At 39.7% G+C, this 21901-nt stretch overlaps 2 protein-coding genes and 1 long non-coding RNA gene across 8 annotated transcripts in view; 1 reads left to right on the top strand and 2 right to left on the bottom strand.

The window, feature by feature from the left end:
* Nucleotides 1-8657: 8657 nt before the first annotated feature.
* Nucleotides 8658-8913, bottom strand: LOC142054981 (uncharacterized). The gene is made up of 2 exons (XR_012659758.1): nt 8829-8913; nt 8658-8733 (listed from the first exon to the last, which is right to left on the bottom strand). It is a non-coding gene; the product is annotated as an uncharacterized LOC142054981 (long non-coding RNA).
* Nucleotides 8914-10246: 1333 nt separating this feature from the next.
* Nucleotides 10247-17296, bottom strand: LOC142054979 (arginine-hydroxylase NDUFAF5, mitochondrial-like). 3 transcript variants are annotated; one of them, XM_075088256.1, is made up of 11 exons: nt 16951-17296; nt 16808-16848; nt 16418-16481; nt 15724-15771; nt 15521-15624; nt 15098-15137; nt 13108-13305; nt 12524-12584; nt 11184-11267; nt 10717-10799; nt 10247-10586 (listed from the first exon to the last, which is right to left on the bottom strand). In XM_075088256.1, exons 1-11 carry the CDS (start codon nt 17215-17217, stop codon nt 10500-10502), a joined length of 1077 nt encoding a protein of 358 aa, XP_074944357.1. In that variant the 5' UTR covers nt 17218-17296; the 3' UTR covers nt 10247-10499. The 3 variants fall into 3 exon arrangements, with proteins under 3 accessions (XP_074944357.1, XP_074944356.1, XP_074944355.1); XM_075088255.1 differs by having other exon boundaries at nt 17158-17292; XM_075088254.1 differs by lacking the exon at nt 12524-12584.
* Nucleotides 17164-21901, top strand: part of ESF1 (ESF1 nucleolar pre-rRNA processing protein) — a 32562-nt gene continuing 27824 nt past the window's right edge. Inside the window, exons 1-5 of one of the 4 annotated variants that reach the window (XM_075088252.1) lie at nt 17164-17255; nt 18009-18705; nt 19446-19792; nt 20582-20695; nt 21364-21464. In XM_075088252.1, coding sequence (XP_074944353.1) covers nt 18009-18705; nt 19446-19792; nt 20582-20695; nt 21364-21464 — 1259 coding nt within the window. In that variant the 5' untranslated portion in view covers nt 17164-17255. Of the gene's footprint in view, nt 17256-17301; nt 17464-18008; nt 18706-19445; nt 19793-20581; nt 20696-21363; nt 21465-21901 lie in introns of those variants that run through there. The other 3 variants (XM_075088249.1, XM_075088251.1, XM_075088250.1) reach the window with 3 other exon arrangements.

Here is a 21901-nt window from a genome sequence, read left to right as displayed (position 1 = left end):
ACCTCAGGTGTTCATTCACTTCTTACCTGTTAACGAATCTTACTGGCCCAGCTCTAAGACAAGAAGGCATGTGCTAGCATGCTTGTGAGTGAGCTTTTACTAGGAGCAAGACTGCGGGGAAACGATTATGTGGTGAGAAAACGATTATCCTTATTTGATTGGGAGGAAGAGGAAGACTTGCGGAACACGAGAAGGAACAACATTTCTTCTAAGCTTTGAAAAATATTCTTGGATATCTGTATAAAGGTACGGTGCTGAGAACAGAAACCTTTAACCTACAGGAAAAAGGAAGATGATCAGTTCTATTCAGGTAGGTATTTCTGGTCAAAAGTCTGTAGTGTTGCTAATTGCATTTAGGTGGTTGCTACAGTTATAGCAGCTAGCTGGCTCCCTTTAAACTGTGCTTGAGTGCTGGAATCATCTCCTAATCCTCCCAAATTTGGGGACACACTGTCACTTTTTAAGGGGAATAATTTTTTTGTATGAGAAAACAAATGGGAAGTAAAACCTTACTCTGATAAATAGAGAAAAGAATTAGTGAAGAAGATAAATAATCAAGTTTTTATGTCCCTTGCTTACTAACCTCTGATGCTCGGATTTAGTTACTGAACCTCACACTGCTCAAGAAGAGGTTTCCTGTATAGGAAACCATCTACATACCTGCAGTGAGTCGCTTCAGCTGGGATGCTGGTTTGGCAGGCACACGCTGCACAGGTTTCTTAGCTTCCTTGGCATGTTGTGCAGGGCCAGCCAAGTGAAGGTATGCAGAGGGGAAGATCTTTTAGTTGCTGTAAGAGGCAAGGGTGTTTTTAGGGAGAGAATTACACTTCAGGCTTTTTAACAAATTTGTAAGAGTTTGAAACAGTTGTCCTGCTGTACCTCCCTGTCCTGGTACTGTAAGTGCATGGAATTGGAAAATGTTCTGTTTCAAATACACCGTGTTTGGTTCGCTTGTTGCAGGACTGGTTTCAACTGGAGCCTGTGCATGACTTGTCTTAAAGGACAAAATAGTTGTTTTCATATTAATTCTCAACTTTTGCTCATGAAGTATGCCTCTCCTCCCTCAGGCTTCTGACTTCACAACTGTGGTGGAGTATTTTAGTGTAACAGCACTCTCTTTCTCCAGTTTTATTAGCTGGAGATAGCAACAGATTTTCTTCTGGACTCTTCTGTTCCTGACCTTGAAGTATAATCTGATTGTTTAATTTTATGAGGCATCCCGTTTTTCTCAAGTCCAAAATTACACATCAGGGTAGAAGTACTATGTATTGAAACTGGGAACTGAATATATTATCAGTGAATTATGCTTAAATGAGTGTGTAAGTGTAGATAGTGGCTGAACTATGCCTTTCCACGTAAACAGCTTGTTAATGCGCAATCAGTCACTGCAGTTGCCTTGAACTTGGTGCTTAATGAACAGGTGGGGAAAAAGGATGGATTCTAATCTGGAACAGATTGCTAATCCATTTTGTTTGGCAACTGAATTTATCACACAAATTTTTCATTTTGTAGGTTCTGAAGTAGAAATCACTTCAGAAGTGGCCTGTCTGAATATTATGGGGGTATTTGAGTCAGTTGCTGGGCCTAAACTAGTATTGTGCTTATACTTATTCTCTCCCTTTTTATTTTACAGTGATGAGTAGTTCTTACTCTGGAGCTCCTCGTTCACTATAAAAATAAGACACTTAACTCAAATGTTCCTGCTATGGAAAGCAGAATCAACAAAACGTAAAATCTGCCCTTACGTTGCGTATAGGATTTTTGCATGGCATGTTTGCATTTATTAACACTGATATTTTTTTTGGTGCTGGTTTTTTTTTTCCAGCTGAGCTAAACACAAATGGTTGCTTATGCTGGAAGCTTCTTAGTGAGTTTGATGTCTAGTAGCATGTTTTAAATGTTTTATCTCCAGTGTACAGACAGGGAAACTGAAAGCTTGTGTTGAAATCTCTTGCATGGAGTCATCTGGCGTCTGCCTGTGTAACTTACACTGTTGTAATTTCCACTAGGAATAGCATTATTGGTTCTAACAAATTGTTAATTTGGTTTTCATCTTTAGTGTGAGCAGGCTGTGGTGTTAATCAAAGGTTTCTTCAGTTAATTTACAGTTGGTGCAGTAACACTTGTGTGTCAAGCCCCAGACTAATTTATATATAGTCCCCACTTACTCATCAGAAAAGTCAATGTTAATAGTTGAGGGAATCGGCCATTCTCAACCACAACATCTGAGTGGTGTTATTACTGCTTCTTGTGGAAAACACTTTAAGCGCAGCTGGTGAGTAGTAGACATAGTTAAACTTGCCATCTGCTTTTGGTCTAATCTGATTTCATTGTAGTTCTTACCTTTAGTGCAATACTCATTTGGATGAAAACTAAAAATCTGTAAAGTGACAGTGGTCAAGAGAATGAAATCATGGTTTGAGAATCTCTGTATCAGCTGTGGGACTCCAGCACCCCTTCCCCTTTCACTAGAGTACTGACATGTACTTTTTTCTCTTCATCATCTGTGTTCATGTTCTACATTTAGAAGAACTGATCCAACTCTTCTTATGAGGCTGCACATACAGAACTGGCCTGACACTAGCCACATCCTGCCATAGATTACAAGTGTGATTATCTAGTTATAATACCATGTTAAAAAAGGAAAAAACCCTAATACTAACCCAGACAAAAAAAAGTAAGTTTTTTTCTTGAAGTAACTTTCAACTCTGCTGCCATCCCTGTTTGAGCCAGTACTCTCAAAGCTACTTTTACTGAACAGCTTTGATATTTTACAGCAATGCATTTTGTCAAGGAAGCAGCCAACGGGAGGAAGTTCCTGTACAGACTCTAACATAGCTTGCCACATTTTTGCTAGTATTTTCAATGTCCACACAACAAGAAATTGTTGTCGTGGTTTAGCCGGCAGCTCAGCCCCACACAGTCGCTCGCTCACTCCCCCACCGGTAGATGGGGGAGGTAACGCTCGTGGGTTGGGACAAGAACAGTTTAATAATTAAAATTAAAAGAAACAACAACAGAAATGCAATGTAAAGGAGAACGAGAGACGCAAAACCCCGGGGGAGGGGGGAAGGGAGGGGAGAGGGGAAATGAACCGCTGGAACAAACCGCGCGCCGCAGCTGGAACCTGCCCCCTGCCGACCCCCACAGTGAGGAGAATTAACCCCTTCTCAGCCAAAACCAGCACAATTGTCCATTAACTTTATAGAGCGATTTTATGCGAAATGTGCTCATTACAATCTGTGAGGGAAATAGAAGTGTAACAACCCAATTACCTATCTTTAGAAATAAATTAGCACTACTGCTTATTTAGAATAATTTAATATGTCTGACTGTGCCTGTTCCAAGCATCCATTAATAAATGCTGGCTATTATTTGACTTCCCACTGCATTAAACAGGCCATTTCTCCACACAAGACGAAGCAACTAATCAACTGGAGGTTGAAAATAAAAATGCAGGGAGCAGCTATACAAACTGCAGTGTTAAAATACATTTGTCTTATGCCAAGATTCATTTGTAAATTCATCTCAAGTGTTACACTTACTAAGTCATGTTGATGTGTTTTCAAGACAGTTAACTGCTAGAAAACAAATAATATTTACAGTACAGTTAAATGGAGTAAGTTATTCAGCAATACTCAAAAGCAGAAGCTGAAAAGGTAGGTGTACTGAAGCATTTGTATGCTGCAGGACTCAGTACTGCAACATCTCACTCAGATCCTTTTACAGCTGAGGGACTCCGACTTCCATGGTCAAGATTTCCAAAATTGTGCGCAGTCTCTGTGTGACTGTTCAGAGGTCTAGGAAAGCTAGCATAAAAAAAGACAAGCTGTCCAGCAGAAAATACCATCTCACAGAGTACAGAAACAGAGTTTATATTTGTGAAGAAATACTAACTCTCTGCAGGGAGCTGCACGGGAACACTTCCCTGCAGTTATGAAGCCTCTGGGTTCATAAACCTGAGTCCTTTCCCAAAGTGGAACAACTAAGTCTACTCCAAACATATCTGAGAGGCCTATAAATAATCATACTATTATCTTTTAATTCCCTATCTTTCAGATAGCTAACCACAGTTATAGAAGCTATACATTAAATGCTATCTTCTGAATGAGGGATAATTAACTCCCAGCTACCAAAAAGTACCAGCCACCATGCTATGAAGTGCCCTGAATATAGATGGCAATCATCCAATTCATTCGGTGTTCAAAGTTCCACTTTCCATAGAATAAAGATTCACTGAGCCAGGTGAGGGGGGAAACAAAACAAAAACTCTAAGATACTATTTGGAAAGCTCACATACAAATAAAACAACAGATGTTTTTGTTTTGTGAAAGTTGGTAATTGAAGATCAGTCATCCATGCATCAAACAAGCACTCTGCATCTGTTGACAGAACAGAGCTGTGACAGCATTGCAGCTCCTCCTGAGAACACCTTCTAGGTTGATTCCTTATAGGCAAAATAATCAAAGGAATGCTTTGTTTGAGATGTGACTAATAAAACCTCTTGGCAGTAGCTTCATCCATGCTATTTTTTAGAATTTCAGAAATAACTGTAGGTAACTAAAGAAATTCACAGGCCAAAAAAAAAAAAATCAGACATGGATGGGATGTTATGCAAATACACGCTATGCAGATGCTAAGCTATGACCTTGGTTTATATTTTGAACCTGGCTACCTAGGAGGTCAGCATTAGCTACCAACTAGATCTTGCTACAGCCATTGCCTCAGAACAGCAATACTACTCCTGTAAGGTAGGGCATTCTGCTGTTGATCAGGAAAGATACTGACTGTAAATATAATGATCAAATCTAGAGTAGTACTTTATGGGAATTACATTTTTAATTAAAAAGTGAAAGCAACTCTGATAATGGGAAATAACATCAGAAGTCCTTTATCAAATGTCATTAAAAGTTCTGCATCATATTAAAGCAGTGAATAATTCTAGAACTTTAACTAATAGATCTTCACAAAAAGAAAAACAGAATACGTACAAGAAAAGAAGCGGGAGACCTAACATCCCTGAAGTAGCTTTTGGTAAGAATTGGATGCTCCTGCCACCTAGATGCTACAGCAGTATATACTTTGTAGAAATGAGATGGAGGAGGAGCTACAAAAGGGCTGTTACATACATCCAACAGTAGCTCAGCTCAGGGAGGAAACAGATTACAGCAATTCCCTTATCAACGAAAATTCGAAGTTACTGCTTACTAGACCTGTTATCCATTAGATTCCCTTAGAAAATTGTTAATTTTGGATAGCTTCTCCACAGAATAAGTAATTTCTTAATATCACGGTACTTCACCTTAGAATTAAAAAGCATAAGAGAGGAGCTCCATACCGTTTAAAGTAATGCATATACTAAGTAAAATACGCAACTTTTTTAGGTTGTTCATTTGGCTAGGAACATGGTATTCTATACAGAAGAGATGCATCGAACGCATTTCTGTCCCTTTAGTTTTGTCATCTATGAACCCAGAAACTATATTTGATGAGAAGTGTGAGAATTTTCATGGTAAACACATTTATTCACAAGGGTGGTTTTATTGTTTGTTTTCTCACTCACACAAACTCTGGCTGCAGTATTAGAAGAACCAGTCAATGATCAGAAGTCACACATAACATGCAGATCCCAACTTCAAGTTATACTTCTGCTTGTACAAAGTATAATGAATCCCTACAGGATGCAGAAAAACAAATGCATGAGCTGCGATTCATCATTGTGGTAAAAATGAAACTTCCTTCTTTTACGCATTATCATTAGGAAACTGCTATAATGCGATACATTCTGGCATATCATGAACACTTTGGAACCTTATGTTGGACCAGTGATGATGAATGCTGGGAAATATAACTTGGCCTCAAACAGAAACATTTTTTTCTGAGAAAGACTTTTGTCTCTTGCTTTGTGAATGTACCTCATGTTCCAAGGAATAGCTCCAAATTGTGGGGGGAATCACATGGCCTCCCCTCGGCAAAAAAGCCTGGACAACATCAGCTTCTAAGATAGAAATATGAGTGCAACGTGTGTGAACAAAATATCCAAAACTGAGAGGGTGTTTGGTCAAAATCTGGTATGGCTGAAAATGAAGACAACCATCAGCCACACTAAAAAGAGTAACCAGGCAGTTACCAAGAGACCTTGGGTGGGGAAAAAAGCGTCAGCTTAAAACCACTAACAGTGGTTCTCACTACCAGTGAGAAGAGAGAAGCAGTCAAAACCTGGTCTGACACAGAGAAGATGCCCTGCTGGCACCTCTAGCTCTGTCAGTGTCTGAGGGAACACCCTCCCCAGCAGCCAGGCATAACCTGCATGAGAGTACAGGGTGCATCAAGCACTGGCCGCTTCTGGGGTGCCTGCACATCACCCTGTGGGGTGCTGTCCCAAACAGGAGCGTGGATTAGTGGAGCATAGGGAACAGCACAGGTAAGCATGCAGCCACAGCATCCACATCTCCAGAGATGGACATAAACAGGGTAATGTACTCCTAGAAGAGTGGGGTCTTACAACCCAAACCTCCTGTTAAAGGGTTAGAGGTGAGCGTGTAACTGCAAGCTTGTGGGGGACTGTTGCAGAAGGGTGTTTAGATACCTGAAGGTGTTCACAAATGTTTTGTAAGGGTCTAGTACAGTCATTTATCTGTTAGATTGCTGCTATAAATCCTGCATGTATAGTTCACAGCTAATTACAAGCTATTAATAAATCAACAAACCACTAATTCTAACTTGATTTAAGCCACAAGTTGTTTTCCCCTACAACAAGCACATGCTCTCTCTCCAGTGTTTTCTACTTCACACTGACATGCACCCTTTGGCCAAAACTTACCCATCTCAGTTCTGGGTTTGTTGGTTCTCCCCTCCCACCCTCTTTTTCCTTCACCTGAAGGCACCTAAGATATTCAGGAAATCAACCAACTAGCTATACAGGTCACACTGGAATCAGTCTGAGTACTGAAGCAAATCGAACTACTGTAACAGCTGTACTCCCCCAAAATAACAGCTCCAAACCCTCAAAAAAAAAAAAATTGCATCTTTGAAATGTGGATATTAAGTTCTCGAGTTAGACAAATGAAAATTTAAAAGGTTTCTTATTTGCTAGCTCTCGTCATGTGGCTTCTTGAACAAGATGCTCTAGTGACCTTAATCTGTTAGGTCAGATCTTTTAATCAGAAAATTCCAATTAAACACACATGAAAGACTGGTGTGTTTCTTCCCCCACAACTGTCAAAGTTTAGCTTTAGCTCCCTTCTAGAAAGCACCGAAAGTGTCGTTCATATTTATTTCTTTTTTTAAGCAGACTAAAATAGTTTACTTTTGTATGGTTCACTTCTGTACACTTTTATAAAGTCAGAGGTAATCAATAATCCTTTCCCATGTTTTAACTTCACAAATTCTCAGTGTCTTCTGAAACCACAGGATCTGCAAAATCTAATGCTTGGGTCACAAAATACAGGGCCTCATTGTCATCCCTATATCCTAAGCAGCCTTGCATAAAAAAACCAGGCACTGACAGATCCTGCAATCAAAGGCACCAAAGCATGCTCATTATTCTGTGACTCAGACTCTCAGAACCTTTTTGAGGCTCAAAAATACTGATGTTCATTAAGTGTAAATGTGCGGCTTCTGAACATTTCTTTTAAATTTATGGGCTCCTAACTTTTGGTTAGTCAAAATAATTATCTCCCAGAATTCTTTTTCCATTCTTCTGTAATCATGAAAAAAACCATTCTGTATTATGCATAAAGATTTTTAAAACTAAGCTTACAAGAGACATTATGTCACCTTAGCAGCTACTTTTTAGAAGTTACTTTGCAAAAGCTGATTTTTAACATGCACTTAGAGTTTAAAATAATTTCTAGATTAGCAACTGGCAACTACATTCTTCTCCATTACACTTTTAGAAAGCCATGAAGACCTAAATGCGAAAAAGAGAATTAAAATATAACAGACCCTTATGTGACAAAAACAGCTGTTCGTAGTAAACTGTTTTCAAAGATATTCATTCAAGTGCCAAAAAAAAAAAAAAAAAGAAAGTGACCAGTGGAAACCAGAGTAACCTAGAAATCCAAGAAGAAATACTACAGGGGAAAAAAAAAAAAAAAGAATTGCAGTTAAAGACACACATAGGCAGCTGTCATTCATATGTAGTCAGCCAGGGAAATGAACACCTTAACTGTCAGCTGCATGCCCCCTAATTCCAACCAATACTGCTCCAATGCCATATTTACTACTCCTCACTTCCCCAGCCCTTTTCCAAGTTAACAGAACATTTATACTTCCCCCTGCCCCCCACCAAGTGCTAGCAAGAAAATGACTCTTAGGTTTCTCCCTATTCAGAAGGTACATTTCCCCATCACCAAACCACATTATCTACTTTACTGTTTACATAATCCATCCGTGGAATATGGCATCGAAGAACTGGAAATCCTTTCTTTCCCCTGCAACTTAATCAAGTGCTTCAAACAAGCACAGTAGGGGCATCTCTCCAATCAACATTTACCCAGCACATTCCACCTCCTCATTCCCATCACGCACCTGAGTCAACCACCAGCTCCAGTGACTGTAAACTAACCTACTAAAGCAAAAATCCATAAGGTTACAGTCACCTGACACATAACTTCATAGAAACCTACATCTGGGAAACTGAAGAGATTCCCCTCGAAATAAGTGAATTTTATTGAAGCCAGAGAAGATCTGTAGAGAGATACAGTATCTTGTATTAAATTCATTGATGCACTAAAAAAAAAAAAAAGGAGGCTTTCAGAAAAACAAGCTCTTGTTTTAGACTTAGTCTTAAGACAAATGGCTATAAAGATTATCAGACCACTTACAGCCTCCCCTTCTTTCTCCAGGAGGGTTACTGTTCTTTTCTAAGGAAAATGACAGAAGAATTCATTCCCCTTGAATGATTTCTGATCGGGCTTGTGAGCAGAAGCAGGACAGGATATTCCTACCCTCCTTATCACAGTGTTTTGTACTTTCTCTGCCTGTTCCTTATTCAAATCCTGGTAGATATAATAAACCCTGAAATTAAGCCCTTCAATTGATCTTTTAGCCAGCTGAATACTGCATGATTAGTTTGGTTTTAAAAAGCATTTCTGTTATTTTGAAAACTGAACGTTGGTTAAGCCGTAAGAGGTAACTTTAATATCTGTATCGGTCTCTGAATCGTAATTCAATAATCCATGACAAAATGTGAAGGCTTCTGCTTACCTTTCCTATTTGGTTTGTGCCACACCATTCTGTCTAACTCCACCTGCTGGACAACCGTCTTACAACAAGCCTAGAGAAGCTTCCATTTCACCACTACTTATACAACACCTAGATACAGTGATAAAACTGAATGATATATTCGATTACATATTCTTCATGCTTTTCCTTTCTATCATTCTCTATCAGTATTATCATCAAGTGAAACCACTGGGTAGATTATTTTTTCTACACACCCCAGGTTAAATGGCTGTATTTGTAACTAATATAAATTTCTGGTAAAGCAGTTGTATACCAGGAAAGTCATAGGTCCACGTCACAGCTAAGGAGAAAACAGTATGCTTCACACTTTTCAGCCTCTCAGAGTAGGAAAGCAGAAAGTGATGTGTAAATGCATTTTTAACTAACATTTAGATAAAGTATCACCTTTAATTTTTCAAATGCTGTGAGATAAAAGAACAGGGGAAAAAAAAATGCAATGGGGCTCCAAAAGAGTACCAACTCCAAAGAACGCCAATTTTAAGCCACTTAAATAATTTGAAACGTACACACGCATCTAAGTGCTTGCTGCTCCTGTCAGTAAATTCTGTTAGAGCGACAATGAAGCATCCCGCTTTCTTTCTGGCTGAGCTCTAGTATTCACGTTCAGAAATATTTCTGGCTTTGGGGGTGGAGGGAAAAGTAATTGAATTTGAGGGCTGTAGGTGAAGGGTAGCAACCTGAGATATTTTTATAATACAGAATTTACCTAACCACTTCCTTATACAGAAGTCAAACACTCACATTTCAAACAATAACTGACAGAAACTTTTTACCCATCATTTCCAACCCACAAAAACCATAATAATTTAGATCTGTGTATTTGCTGATATTTTCTCTTATAGGATATTTTATAAATACACTTGCCACCAAGTAGCAATTCTCTGTTATGCTCTGCCATCCTTTAGGAATAATTAAAAAATAATTCAGGGTGATATACACGTGAGACTTGCAAATCATACCTGGTGCAGTCTGTGATACAGAAATGCTGGAAGAGGTGTTACATTTGAGAAGAGTAATTTAATCAAAAGTTTGGAGAGCATGTATTCACTTAGAATATCACTCAAGTATTTCTCTAGAAACAAAAAATGAACACAGTTGTACACAGCTGATGCCCAGCCAGTAAAAACACAAAAACCCTGCTGCGTGCAGATGATTATAATTTCAGAATGTTGTCACAAAATAAGCACAAGACTATCTGCAAAGAGAAGTTTTATAGAAACTTCAAGACAACTATTATTTCTGATAAAGAACTATTTTTTTCCTCTTGAAAGGAGTACATCTATTTTTGCCAGATCTCCAAATGAAACTGTTGCAGAACCAATTTGGGCTGGTCTTGCCTAAGAAAAAGAAAGAAGGAAGAGAATTACATAGGGCTAATTTTAAGATGAGATATTTTGTAAAAAGCTTTTAAAGCATCAGTAATTCAAAAAGTACCTCCGAAGAGAAAATAGTTCAGCTTCACATTACCTGTGATTCATGGAATTTCCAGCCAATCATGTAGTAGATCTGAAACGTGGCTGGTACTGAGCCATCGCTATTTCCATACATTTCTGTTAGGGCAGAAATGGAGAGAGAAAAAAAAGGTACACAGAACATCAGTTCTAAGAAATATTTAGTTCTCAGAATATTAGAGCTAAGTACGACATATTCATCACAGTGACTCTTGGTGAAACATTTGGGACAATAAAAATACCTCATACTGGTGCATCAACATAGTTCAAATCCTGTCATTATAATTGTTAAAAATATCTGTATGATAATAGTATTTTGTTCTATTCCAAAATGTTGTGGATTGGGGTGTTTTTGGGTTTGGGTTTGTTGGGTTTTTTTTTCCTGTTTTTTTTTTTTTTTAAACACAGAAGTCGGAGAAAAAGACATAGAAAATATGTTCTTAAAGTAATTTCAGATTAACTCATTACCTCTCAAATACTTACCTCGGTATATTGCAGCAGCTGCCAACATGGTCTCTCGGTGTAGCAGAGGTTTTCTATTCCAAGAGCAATTACTCTCCCCCATACCTAAAAATACGTTTTAGCTTTAAGAAAAAGAAGATACAGCACATGCCATGAGTTAAGTGTCATGCACTAATGACAGCTTTTTACTAAACCAAAGCACAGAATCCTCTGAATCTCACTGTAAGAGAGAACGACATACCACAGATAACGTGGTGAGTTTCTTACCTACAAGAATCCAAGCCTTTTAATGCCAATGCTTTGCAATTTACAGTTTGTATCACTATGAGTGATTTCAAAGTGTTACTTCCTCAGCCTGAGTCTTCAAACGTTTAGGTTTTCTAGTATAATTTATTTTAAGCACAAGTACAAGGTGTTTATTCAGGCACACCACTCATACATATTTTTGAGCAGACAAGCATCAAAATTACTATCCCAAGAGATTTTTAAGAAGAAATAAAACTACCACAATTCTGATCTCTTTAATCACTTACTGTGTCTGAATATTTCTGCAGATAATGGAAGTTTTATTTTCATTAAGGAATCACTCTAAACAACAGCAGCTGATCCAGAGCAAGATGCCCAGAACTGCTCTGTAAAAACTGACTGCATACAAATGACTACTTTACAACCCATGACAAATGCAGACAGAATACTAACTCAACTCTTAACCATCTCAACTGTTTTTTTGCGTTCCTCAGCAGACTCCAGTTTGAGGGTCTGTTTATTTTCATTCCAAAGCAGTTTCCTGATTGTCCTGATAATTAGGGAGGCTCACAGGAAAAGTTACTATGTGGGATATATGCTTCTGTCTCCCTTTCAGAGCTTTTCAGCAGCTTACACTGGACAGGCTCACAAAGAACGGGAATGCAAGGAAAGCAGAAAATTCACAGCAGCCCATGAATTAGCAAATCTTTGACTTCTGCCTCTCAACATAAGTCTGCTGACAGGCATAATCTCCTGACTCTTAACGAGAGAGGAGGGAAAAAGTAAATCTTCCAATAAGCTTTATTTATTTCTGTTTTTCAAGGAAGAAATTTTTTACCATGAGAGTGGTGAAACACCACCAGGTTGCCCAGAGAGGTTGTGGAGGCCCCACCCCTGGCAACATTCAGGGTCAGGCTGGAAGGTGCTCTGAGCAACCTGATCTAGTTGAAAATGTCCCTGCTCACTGCAGGTGGGGTTGGAATAGATGACCTTTAAAGGTCTCTTCCAACCTAAACCATTCTATGATTTGGAGTTAAGAAAAACACAGTGAAGCTCTTCCATGTCTGCATCACTGATACAGAAAACATTTGTGTTTCCACGAAGTATGTACTTGCCTTGCAAGTCTTCCATAACCTCAAACAACCCTGGGTAGTTGACTTGAATTTCATCAGTATCCTGAAAGAATTGAGAAGCTCAGTTTTGGGGCATATAAAGCTAAACCTACGTAGCATTATGCTAGCCTTCAGAGCTGCTGATGGACCATTCATCTGCCACTTCTGTTCAAACTGCGTATTTCTCAGAAGAACATACTGTCTTAACATTTCTCAAAAGTTTTGTTCTGTAACTAAATGCAATAAAATTTTAATTGAAATGCCATTATTTTCTTCTTGCTTTTAGAAGAAACAGCAAGAGCGTCTAAAGCTTTTTCAAGCAGGTCTAGCATACTCTGACATTTCTCCAGGAAGACCACCCAAATTCTGCTGGGCCACCAGCCAGAGATACACTTCAGTTGGTTTCATTAATCACAGTGAAGCCAAGAACAGAGGCAGTCGAGGCTATTTCAGAAACTCATTTAGCAAGGTGCATGACAGAAGGAAGCACTACATTACCAATACATTCATAAATAGTATTGCTTTATATACCAGCAGCTCTGATGTTCTGGATTGCTCTGTCTAATTGTTCCCTTATTTATAATTACCACAGTCAGGGTGTTAAAGCCAGCTCTTGACAGCAGATGTCCCAGATCAGAGACAGCGGTGAATGGTGATACGTGAGGAGAAAATCCCCCTTCCCTCTCCAATTCTGCTAGCTGCAGAGAGCAGCGAAGCTCATACAGAGTGTCCCCCCCAAACATTGCACCAATGAATACTCCATCTGGCTTAAGAACTTGGTGAATCTACAACACAGGAAAAAAAAAAAGTTTGTTGTTATTAAGCCTATGTAACTAAGAAGTTCTTAGGAATTTTTTTTTTAATGAACTTAAAAGCAATCGTTATAATACTTGTAACTGGTTTTTAATATTGACTGTATTGCACAAGGCAAGCTGTGCTCAAGCTTTTGGTAACACTGCAAGATAAACAGTCTGTCTGAAGAGAGACTAATTGTTCCTAAGAAAGAGGGAATCCCCAGAAATTACACTTAAGAGTCAGGAAACACAAAACACGCTGTGCAAATCTAGGGTAAAACTATTTTCAGTGGGATTCTCCTAAAACAGTATCCTTAAGCACCCTTAATTCATTTGCTTCTGAGAATAAGGTAGATTAAAACAGCTTCTTCTTACCTTTAGGTTCTCAGATGAGGGCAGCAAAAATACTTTTTAACAGCTTGCTCTAAGATAAATGGAGGCCTTAATTTCTAGGTAGCGATCTTTGCACTTCTGAATGCACAACAGAGTAATGCTATTCTTATTACGTCTATTCCTACTTATTTTTAACTAGCCAGAAGAGCAACATCATGACTCAAATGTCAAGGTTGTCAAGCTGCTTTCTTGCCTAGGTAAGCCCTAGCCCCCTTTCTACTGAGGAGACCGACAAGCGCTCATACTTTCTTTTTTCCTTACAAATTGGCAATGATCCCTGGTTTAGATGGCCTGATTATGTAATATGGCTCTTCTGGATAACAAGACAACAAAAGCTTCAAACATTTTTTTGTTTGAAACAAAAATATTTTAAACTGTTTTCTAATTCAGTATTAACCAAGCTACCTTTTCTATGGTAATAAGGAAGCCTTTAATTGACAGGTAAAAAATTTAAATGGTTGAAGGCAGTTTCCATTAGTTAAAGCCAGTGGTCCCAAAGTAGGAAATGAGCATTTGCGATGACAGTTAGCCAAGAACCCCAGTTCTCTCCCGTTTGTGGGACATAATAATGTGTCAGTTCTTTTTACTGTGGAGGTAAAATTATTTGACACTCCACAGAACACTTAAATTCCAGACAAAATTGTATGTGTCTTTCCAATCCTTTTTTTTTTTTTATAAGGACTGAAAGCATTCCGATTTCTGTTTTTATTGTTTCCATAACAGCAGGGTATTCGTACCAACAGGTGATAAAATAGTATGCTAATGACTGAGCAATTTGAAATAAATACAAAAACCCACAAACTGGTTAAAATATTCCTTGCTCTTGCTCCTAAGTCAGCTGACTTAAAAAAGTTTTCACCTGCAGGAAGGAGCCAAAATCATCCTCAATCAGATTTTTTCAGTAACAGTTTCAATTTTCTGTCCTTAACAAGTATTTGCTTCATTTAAAAACCAAAAAGCCAATATCCGATTAGAGTTGTATTTCAAAATAGATAGCTGAGACACAAAAATAATACAAGTTCCATAAACCAGTCCTGGAGAAGTTAGATTTAGAAAACTTTTGTACTAGAAGTTATAAGAACTAACACACAATAAAATCAATAGCATTGCCTCAGTTTACATTAGTTACCATGATCTCACCTGTTGAGACTATAAAATATTACACAAGCATGTTGTTCCAGTTTTTTTTATTCCAAATTTACTTGAGAGAGTAAATTAGTAGAAATATCAACTGATGCTCCTCAAACTGCCAAAAACACTGCAAAAAATACTTTTGCGCAACATGAAGTATTTCTGTACCTCTTATTTAAAGAGGATCTGGAAATACAGAGTACTCTGAATGCAAGTAATGGCAGGTGTTTATTTTTAACATTAAAAAATGGTTTCTTACCTCTCTAAAAGCTCTGGGAAGGTCATTCACCCAATGTAAACTGAAATAACAGAAGCACACATTTTTATAATTGCCTATTAAATAAAATTCAGGGAATGCAAACAATAGTTACATTATCTAAGTATGTTTCAGAAGCCAAAGCAACAAACTAGTTTCTCAAACTGCAAAAGTTCTGAAATGCCTGCCTAAATAAATGCTAAATTAAAATTAAAGTTCATACAAATAGCTTTTTTTTGCCCCCTCTTTTTTTGACTGGGAAGATGCAAGTCCTGGAGACTAGTTTGTTATGTACACTCAAATATGCAAGTGCTTTTCTTACTGCTGCTTAATGGACTCTCTATCTTTCTCCTTTTTTTCCTTAAAGTTACATTAGAACATTATTTAACATCTTTAATCTAAAAGTAATATGTGATTAACACATACCTTAAGCTGCTAACAACAAGATCAAACGTATCTTCTTTGAAAGGAAGGAATTCCTCATCAGCTACAACGCTGACAGTAGGGATTTCAGATTCTACAGCATTTTTCTAACATTGGGTTAGAAGGAAAACAACATCAGAAACTCACTTCTTTTGCTTTCCTGTATTATGGAATTAAAGTGCATCAGCATTCAGAAAGCTACTTACTAAAGCATTCTCTGCAGTATCAACTTGAATAAGTTTTTCAATGGTTTCCTGAAATAAAATTTTAAAAATCTATCAAATATTTAAGTTGTTTTACAAGTTGACGTTCGTAATTTTTTTCTGGAGTGCTTACACATATTGATAACGTGTTGGAAGGAATCTTTTTAACACGTGATAAAACTTCACATAAAGCAGAAAGCATTTTTCTCCCCGACATAATACTTCATAGCTGGTCCCACGAAAAACAGCTGAGGTAAAAGTAGTAACAGAAAACACATTCTTCATTTTTAGGTGTAAGTTCAGTCAGGTATAAACCATGGATTAACATTCAATGAAGCACCTTTACTTATGGCACAGTTCATAAAGAATAAATAAACTGTTCAGCATTTAGGAGTCTCCATAATCATACTTCTCTTTAACAATTAAGTGTGTCCAACAAAGACCGATAGTAAAACAAGACTAAAAGTTAACTGTCTTATAATAGATAGCTTCCCTTGCACTACTGTCTGTCTAGTCTTCAGTGATACTAGAGTAACCACGTCTGCACATGTACCTTTGGACTGTAACCGCAGACACGAAAAAAAAAAAGGAGTTACCTCATCAAGATTCAGAGGTTTAAGTTACAGCAGAGCCCTGTTTGAAAACGGGAATAAATACATACTTATTTTAAGGACGTTGAAGTATGAAGAAACAGTACCTTAGTTAAATGTTGAGCTATGTAACCTCTTCCAGAGCCAACATCCAAAGCAAGAGGAAATGTTCTAAAGGATAAGTTTAGCAACATAAAACATAGCCAAGATTCAAGCTATTTCAATTTTTAGAGTCCGTGAAGTTTTGTCTGCTCGTTTCCGAACCAAACACCTGAGCACCCTCCCGTGGTTACCGCTACGGGGAAGCGCGGAGGACGGGGCTCACAAGCCCCGGGTCAGGTCGTCCGAGCGCGGCCCCGCCGCTGCAGAGGGGTGTGCGCGGTGGGGTGTGCGTGGTGGGGTGTGCGTGGTGGGGTGTGCGTGGTGGGGTGTGCGTGGTGGGGTGTGCGTGGTGGGGTGTGCGGCGCTGCCCCGCTCCCCCCCGCGGTGAGGCTCACCTGGTGATGTCGAACACCCTGTCCGCTATCCTGCCACCGACCTGGGGAGTGGAGGGGAAAGCCGGCCGGTCAGTGTCGCGGGGCATCACCCACGCCCCCGGCAGTCCCCCCCGCTCCACGCCCGGCTGAGGGGCCGTCCCCACCTCCTCCCGCAGGTACTCGCACTTAGCGGGCTCGGCCTGCAGCGCCGCCCAGTTCTTCTGCTTCCGCTTCAGCCGCCGGTCGAAGGGGCTCAGTGCGCCAGAACCCGAGGAAGGGCCGGCGGAAGGCGAAGCAGCGGCGGCGGATCCCGCTGACAGCGCCCAGAGGCAGCGGCACCACCCACCCCAACCCCACCACCATCGCCGTACCCCCCTCAGGAGGGGGTGGCCTCTCAGGGATCGCGCCCCAACTACCGCCGCCGCACTCATGGCCTTCGGCGCATGCGCGGAAACACCCCAGCCGCCAGGTTCGCCCTTCCCCACCAATGCGCATGCGCCACCAGCCTTCCGCCGGTTGCTTCGTGTGATTGGTTGGAGGGGGAGGGAGTTCGTCCTTCCGGTGCGCGGTGGATTGTGGTTGTGGGTGTCCGCGTGAGGGAGCGCGCCCGGGCGTGAAGGGGAGACGGAGACTGGTAGAGGGTCGTTAATGGTTGGTAGGCTCAGGCGGGCCGGACGGTGCGAGTGGGGGTCCTCACTGGGGTGTCTCTGTGGGATCCGGCCTGTCGGTGAGGCTGGGGAGGGAGCAGGGTGTCTCTGCTGGGCCGCGCCGTGAGCCCAGGCACTGCCGGTGGCTCCGGGCTGAGCTCAGCTCGTCGAAACACTCGCGGGCTTGGTGGCTTCGGCCCGAACTGGCGCTTTAAAACGTGGGATTCCCTCCCCCTGCGGGAAGTATAAGCCTGAGGGCTGGCTGACAGGGAAACTGTGAGGTCGCGTTCGGGACTCCGAGGGGATCATTTAAGGGTGTCTCTGCAGCCGGTACGGCCTCTATAGCTGTATATCTGCTACAAGAGGAAGCCAAGATGTGTGGTCAGGGCTGCGGTAGTTACAGGATTATTTGTGTCTCATTTAAGTTGCCATATGTGCTTTTTGGAAAGAACTTTTTAGGTTAGGTTGGAAATCTACCTTTGCTTAATTCTTCAAATTTTGTCAGTTATGTACCTACAGCTGTGTTAATGAGTTTTTTTAATGAGATGCATCTTGGGTTTTTTCCCATGTTGTAGATGTCCAAGTCTTCACCAGCATCGAAAATGTCATCCCAAGAGGAAATACTGAGCGATGGGCGGTTTAGCTGTGTTACTAGGGATCCCAGATTTTGGGAGATGCCTGAAAAAAAATGTAAAATCAAGATTGACAAGCGGTTCCGAGCTATGTTTCATGACAAGAAGTTTAAGCTGAAATATACAGTGGATAAAAGAGGTCGCCCTGTTAACTTCAATTCCACAGAGAACCTCAGGAAATTTTACGCCCTGTCAGAGTCTGAGTCTGATCATTCAGAAGATGATAGTAAAGAACGTACTGAAAAGAAAAAAAAGGAAAAAAAAGCTAAACCTAAAGGAGAAGCAGATTCTGCAAAACTACTTGCCCATGGTGTCCCTAGGAAGGAGAGCAAAACCAGTAAACAAGGGGTGGACCAAACACATGAAGCAGTGACAGAACTAGGTGACCTGCAAAACGAAGGACAAAAAACTACATCTAAATCAAACTTGAAAGAGGACTCTAAGAAAACTGCAACAGAAGTTGATTGCTCTCGGGGAAACCAGGGCCTCTTACCCAAAGGGGAAAGCAAGCAAAGAGATGTGTCAGGAGGAAGATCAATTTCAGTTCAAAACAAGCAAAAGTCTTCACAACCAAGTGGTGCTAAGTCAGTTAAAGCTTCCAGGAGGGACCATTCCCTAGGAGGAAAAAGAAAAGAATCAGGTTAGTTGTTCAAATAACAAGTAGAATTTGGCTGTGTTTGCTTGGATGTTGTTGCTTCTGTTTTATCTGTGGAAGGTCTTTCACAAGATCAGTCATAAAATAGCTGACTGACTCCGATTCGGTGTTGCTGAAGAGTCAGAGTTGGTCAGTTATTTATAGAATCAGTGCTGATTCTTTAGTAAGACTCTGAACATCTGTGTCCTTTTAATTGCAGGAGCTGAAATTGTTGGTTAGGGTGGTTAAAAGAGTAAAATACAGTGTATTAATTATTTATCAAACTAGGTATAAAATAGAAGATCTGATACCACAAAGGCTTCAGCATGTCAACACTTGTTGACTGAAAGCATCAGGATGGCAGCACCAAGCCATTAGTGTAAGAGGCTTTAGAGAGAATAGGTGACTGGAAGAAAAAACTTTCCTTATATCCCTTGTGCATGCATGTAGCCTACATTATTGAAGTCTCTTTTCTACGTGTTGATCCTATACATATAAATAAAATAACAGTATAATATTTTCTCAGTGTTTGACATTGATAATACAATTGTGGGCCTAAAGAGCAACAGATTAGACAAGAGCTGAAGAGCTGATACCGATACTTTGTTGTTTGCACTTCCCTGATGTGATTTGTTCCTGTGTTGTTATGCACTTCAGGGGTTCTGTAAGCCTGTGGGTTTTTCCTCTTTGTAAAGGATCATATGTAATTACAGCATAGAAATAGATAACTGATGTTTGTCTTTCAGTGACTGTATGTACAGACTGTCGTGATCCACGTGACATCAGTAAAAGCCAATTAGAGGAAGAAATTTCTGAAAGTGATGATTTTGAGTGTGCAGAATCAGAAGAGGAGCCAGAAGTTGACAGGGCAACAAGCCAGGATGAGAAGCCAGAAGATGATGGGGAAACAAGCAAAGAAGATAGTGATTCAGAAGATGAAGTCAGTGATAGTGGGCCTGATCTAGCTAGAGGCATAGGGAACATTGAAACGAGCTCAGATGATGACGAGGATTTAAATGAAGTATTTCCAAAGGAGCCAGAGATAGAGCATTCATGGCGTGAGCTAGATAAAGATGCCCCTCGTGCAGATGAGGTAACAATACTTCTGCATGCGAAAGGTTGCTACTTGCCAAACTCAGAAATGTACGCTGTTATCAGTTCATTATAGACCTTCATCTCTGACATGTTTTTTGAAAGCATTTTTTGTAAAGGTTTTTCAGGTTACAGAATGCAGGTGATGATGAAATTGGCTGAGAAGGGAGACTTGCAGCTTTCTAGTGTCTCCCTTTCCCTCTAAGCAGAGGCTTACCTGTAGGTAGATAAACTATTTATAAGCAAAAGACCAAACAGAATTGAGCTTTTCAGAAATTCCAGAGTTTAAATAGTACTGCTTTTGTTCACTACTGGTTTTTTTTCACTTTTTTAAAATCTAATTTTTTAGCTTGTGCTTTCAAAAATCAAGAAATCAGTGAAGCAGGACTTTAAAATCGAGCACAATTTGTGTATAAGAAATGATAGTACCCTAGTGCTGTTACAGTACTGTGATACTAGTTGCTATTGTGACTAACCATATGATGATGACAAAATCCTAAGCGCTAGTGTTGCAACTGCAGTCCTAAATCTGTGATTGGCGCAGTCTATTCTGGGGTGCTTCGCTACTTATGTCCTTTTTATCTGCTCTGGTGATTGCTGCTTCTGATCTTTGCTAGTTTAAGTGATACTGTCTTAACTCTTGAGGAAAATGCTTCTTTTATTTGTTCACTAGTTTGTTGCTGACTTCGATTTTTACCAAGGATAGCTGCTAGAGAATCGTGTGTTCCCTGTAGCAGACAGGAAGTAAACCTATGAACTTTCTGTCCTTTTTTTCCCCCTCTCTGTTCAGATTACAAGTAGATTGGCAGTTTGTAATACGGATTGGGATAGGTTGAAGGCTAAGGATTTGCTGGCTCTATTTAATTCTTTCACACCCAAAGGAGGAACGATATTTTCTGTTAAGGTAAGACCTGATTTCTAAAAGGAGTTTTGGCTTTTATTGTATTAAAAAAAAAAACCCTACAAAAAAAGAACAACATAAGATGGTTCTGTGGAGAACTAAAGGAGATATTAACATGATAAACGAGAAACTGTGTTGAAATTTAACTTGCTGTGTTAGAAATAAACATGTGCTGCTTTTAAGCAAAAGGCATGTATCTGGTAGAGTTAGACCCTGAAGCTGTTAACCTCTTGTGTTTGTGAGCTTGGCTCTAAGTGCTGTTTTTCTGAGACTAATAGTGAAGTTCTAAGGCTTAGCAGGCTGAGACTAGTTTAACTCTCAGTGGTCTTTATGGTAGATAACCCAACCCCTTAAATCTGGCTATTTCTAAATGCCTTCCAACCCCTTTTACAATTGCACAACACTTCTTGTTTTTCACCACTTTTGAGTTATTAATAAACTGGTTGAATTCTGATGAGTTAAGCTGTATTTTTCCATTTTTAGTGTCTGCCTCCAGCCTTCTGAGAAATGTTAGTCAAATACCCCTTCCTACATAAAAAAAAACCATAAAAATCTAAAAGGCCTGATGAAGTATTTTTTTCTTACTGTCTTAACTGTATTTATTCTTTCTGTCTTGGCGTATGTGATGCCGCTACAGTTAAAAATGTACTTTTGTGTTGTTGTACTTGTAGATTTATCCTTCAGAGTTTGGAAAAGAGAGATTAAAAGAGGAAGAACAAAAAGGACCTGTAGAACTATTTGACCTTCCAGAGAATACCACAGAGAACGACGGGTATTAACTTTATCTTCACATGAGAGCTATAATATGTCTAATTCTCAGTGAAAATCCTGATCGACTCCTGTTCCCAAAAGCTCATGTGTGGAAGCCTCCTCTGGATGCCTTAAATTTATAGCTTTTTCAAGGGATATTTTATAACTGGCCCTGGTTCATTGTCAATGCATTGAGTAAATACATTATGATGAAACTTGGGAAGATTTGCTTGTTGATGAGTTCAAAATTTTTATTATGTAGCTCATAGGAATAATAAATGGAACAAATATGTGGAGAGTTTAACATAGCATTTCTCCTCTACAAAATGCCATTTGTTTGTTGCTTACTGTCAAAATTTTTTATCTGCATGATCAACAGAGACTTTAACTTAGGCCAAAAATTCCCAGACTGAGATTTCTTGAATGCCACCAGCAGCAGCCCTGGCTTACTAGGCTGAT

This window comes from Phalacrocorax aristotelis, chromosome 3 (assembly GCF_949628215.1).
Source record: "Phalacrocorax aristotelis chromosome 3, bGulAri2.1, whole genome shotgun sequence".
Classification (NCBI taxonomy): domain Eukaryota; kingdom Metazoa; phylum Chordata; class Aves; order Suliformes; family Phalacrocoracidae; genus Phalacrocorax; species Phalacrocorax aristotelis.
This window is presented reverse-complemented; position numbering and strand designations above follow the sequence as displayed.

Coding starts and splice junctions, on each gene's coding strand:
- LOC142054979 (XM_075088256.1), bottom strand. CDS start 17,217: ATGAGTGCGGCGGCGGTAGTTGGGGCGCGATCCCTGAGAGGCCACCCC. Junction 15,772..16,417: donor TAGCTCAACATTTAACTAAG/GTACTGTTTCTT, acceptor ATTTTATTTCAG/GAAACCATTGAAAAACTTAT. Junction 15,138..15,520: donor CTTGTTGTTAGCAGCTTAAG/GTATGTGTTAAT, acceptor CTGTTATTTCAG/TTTACATTGGGTGAATGACC.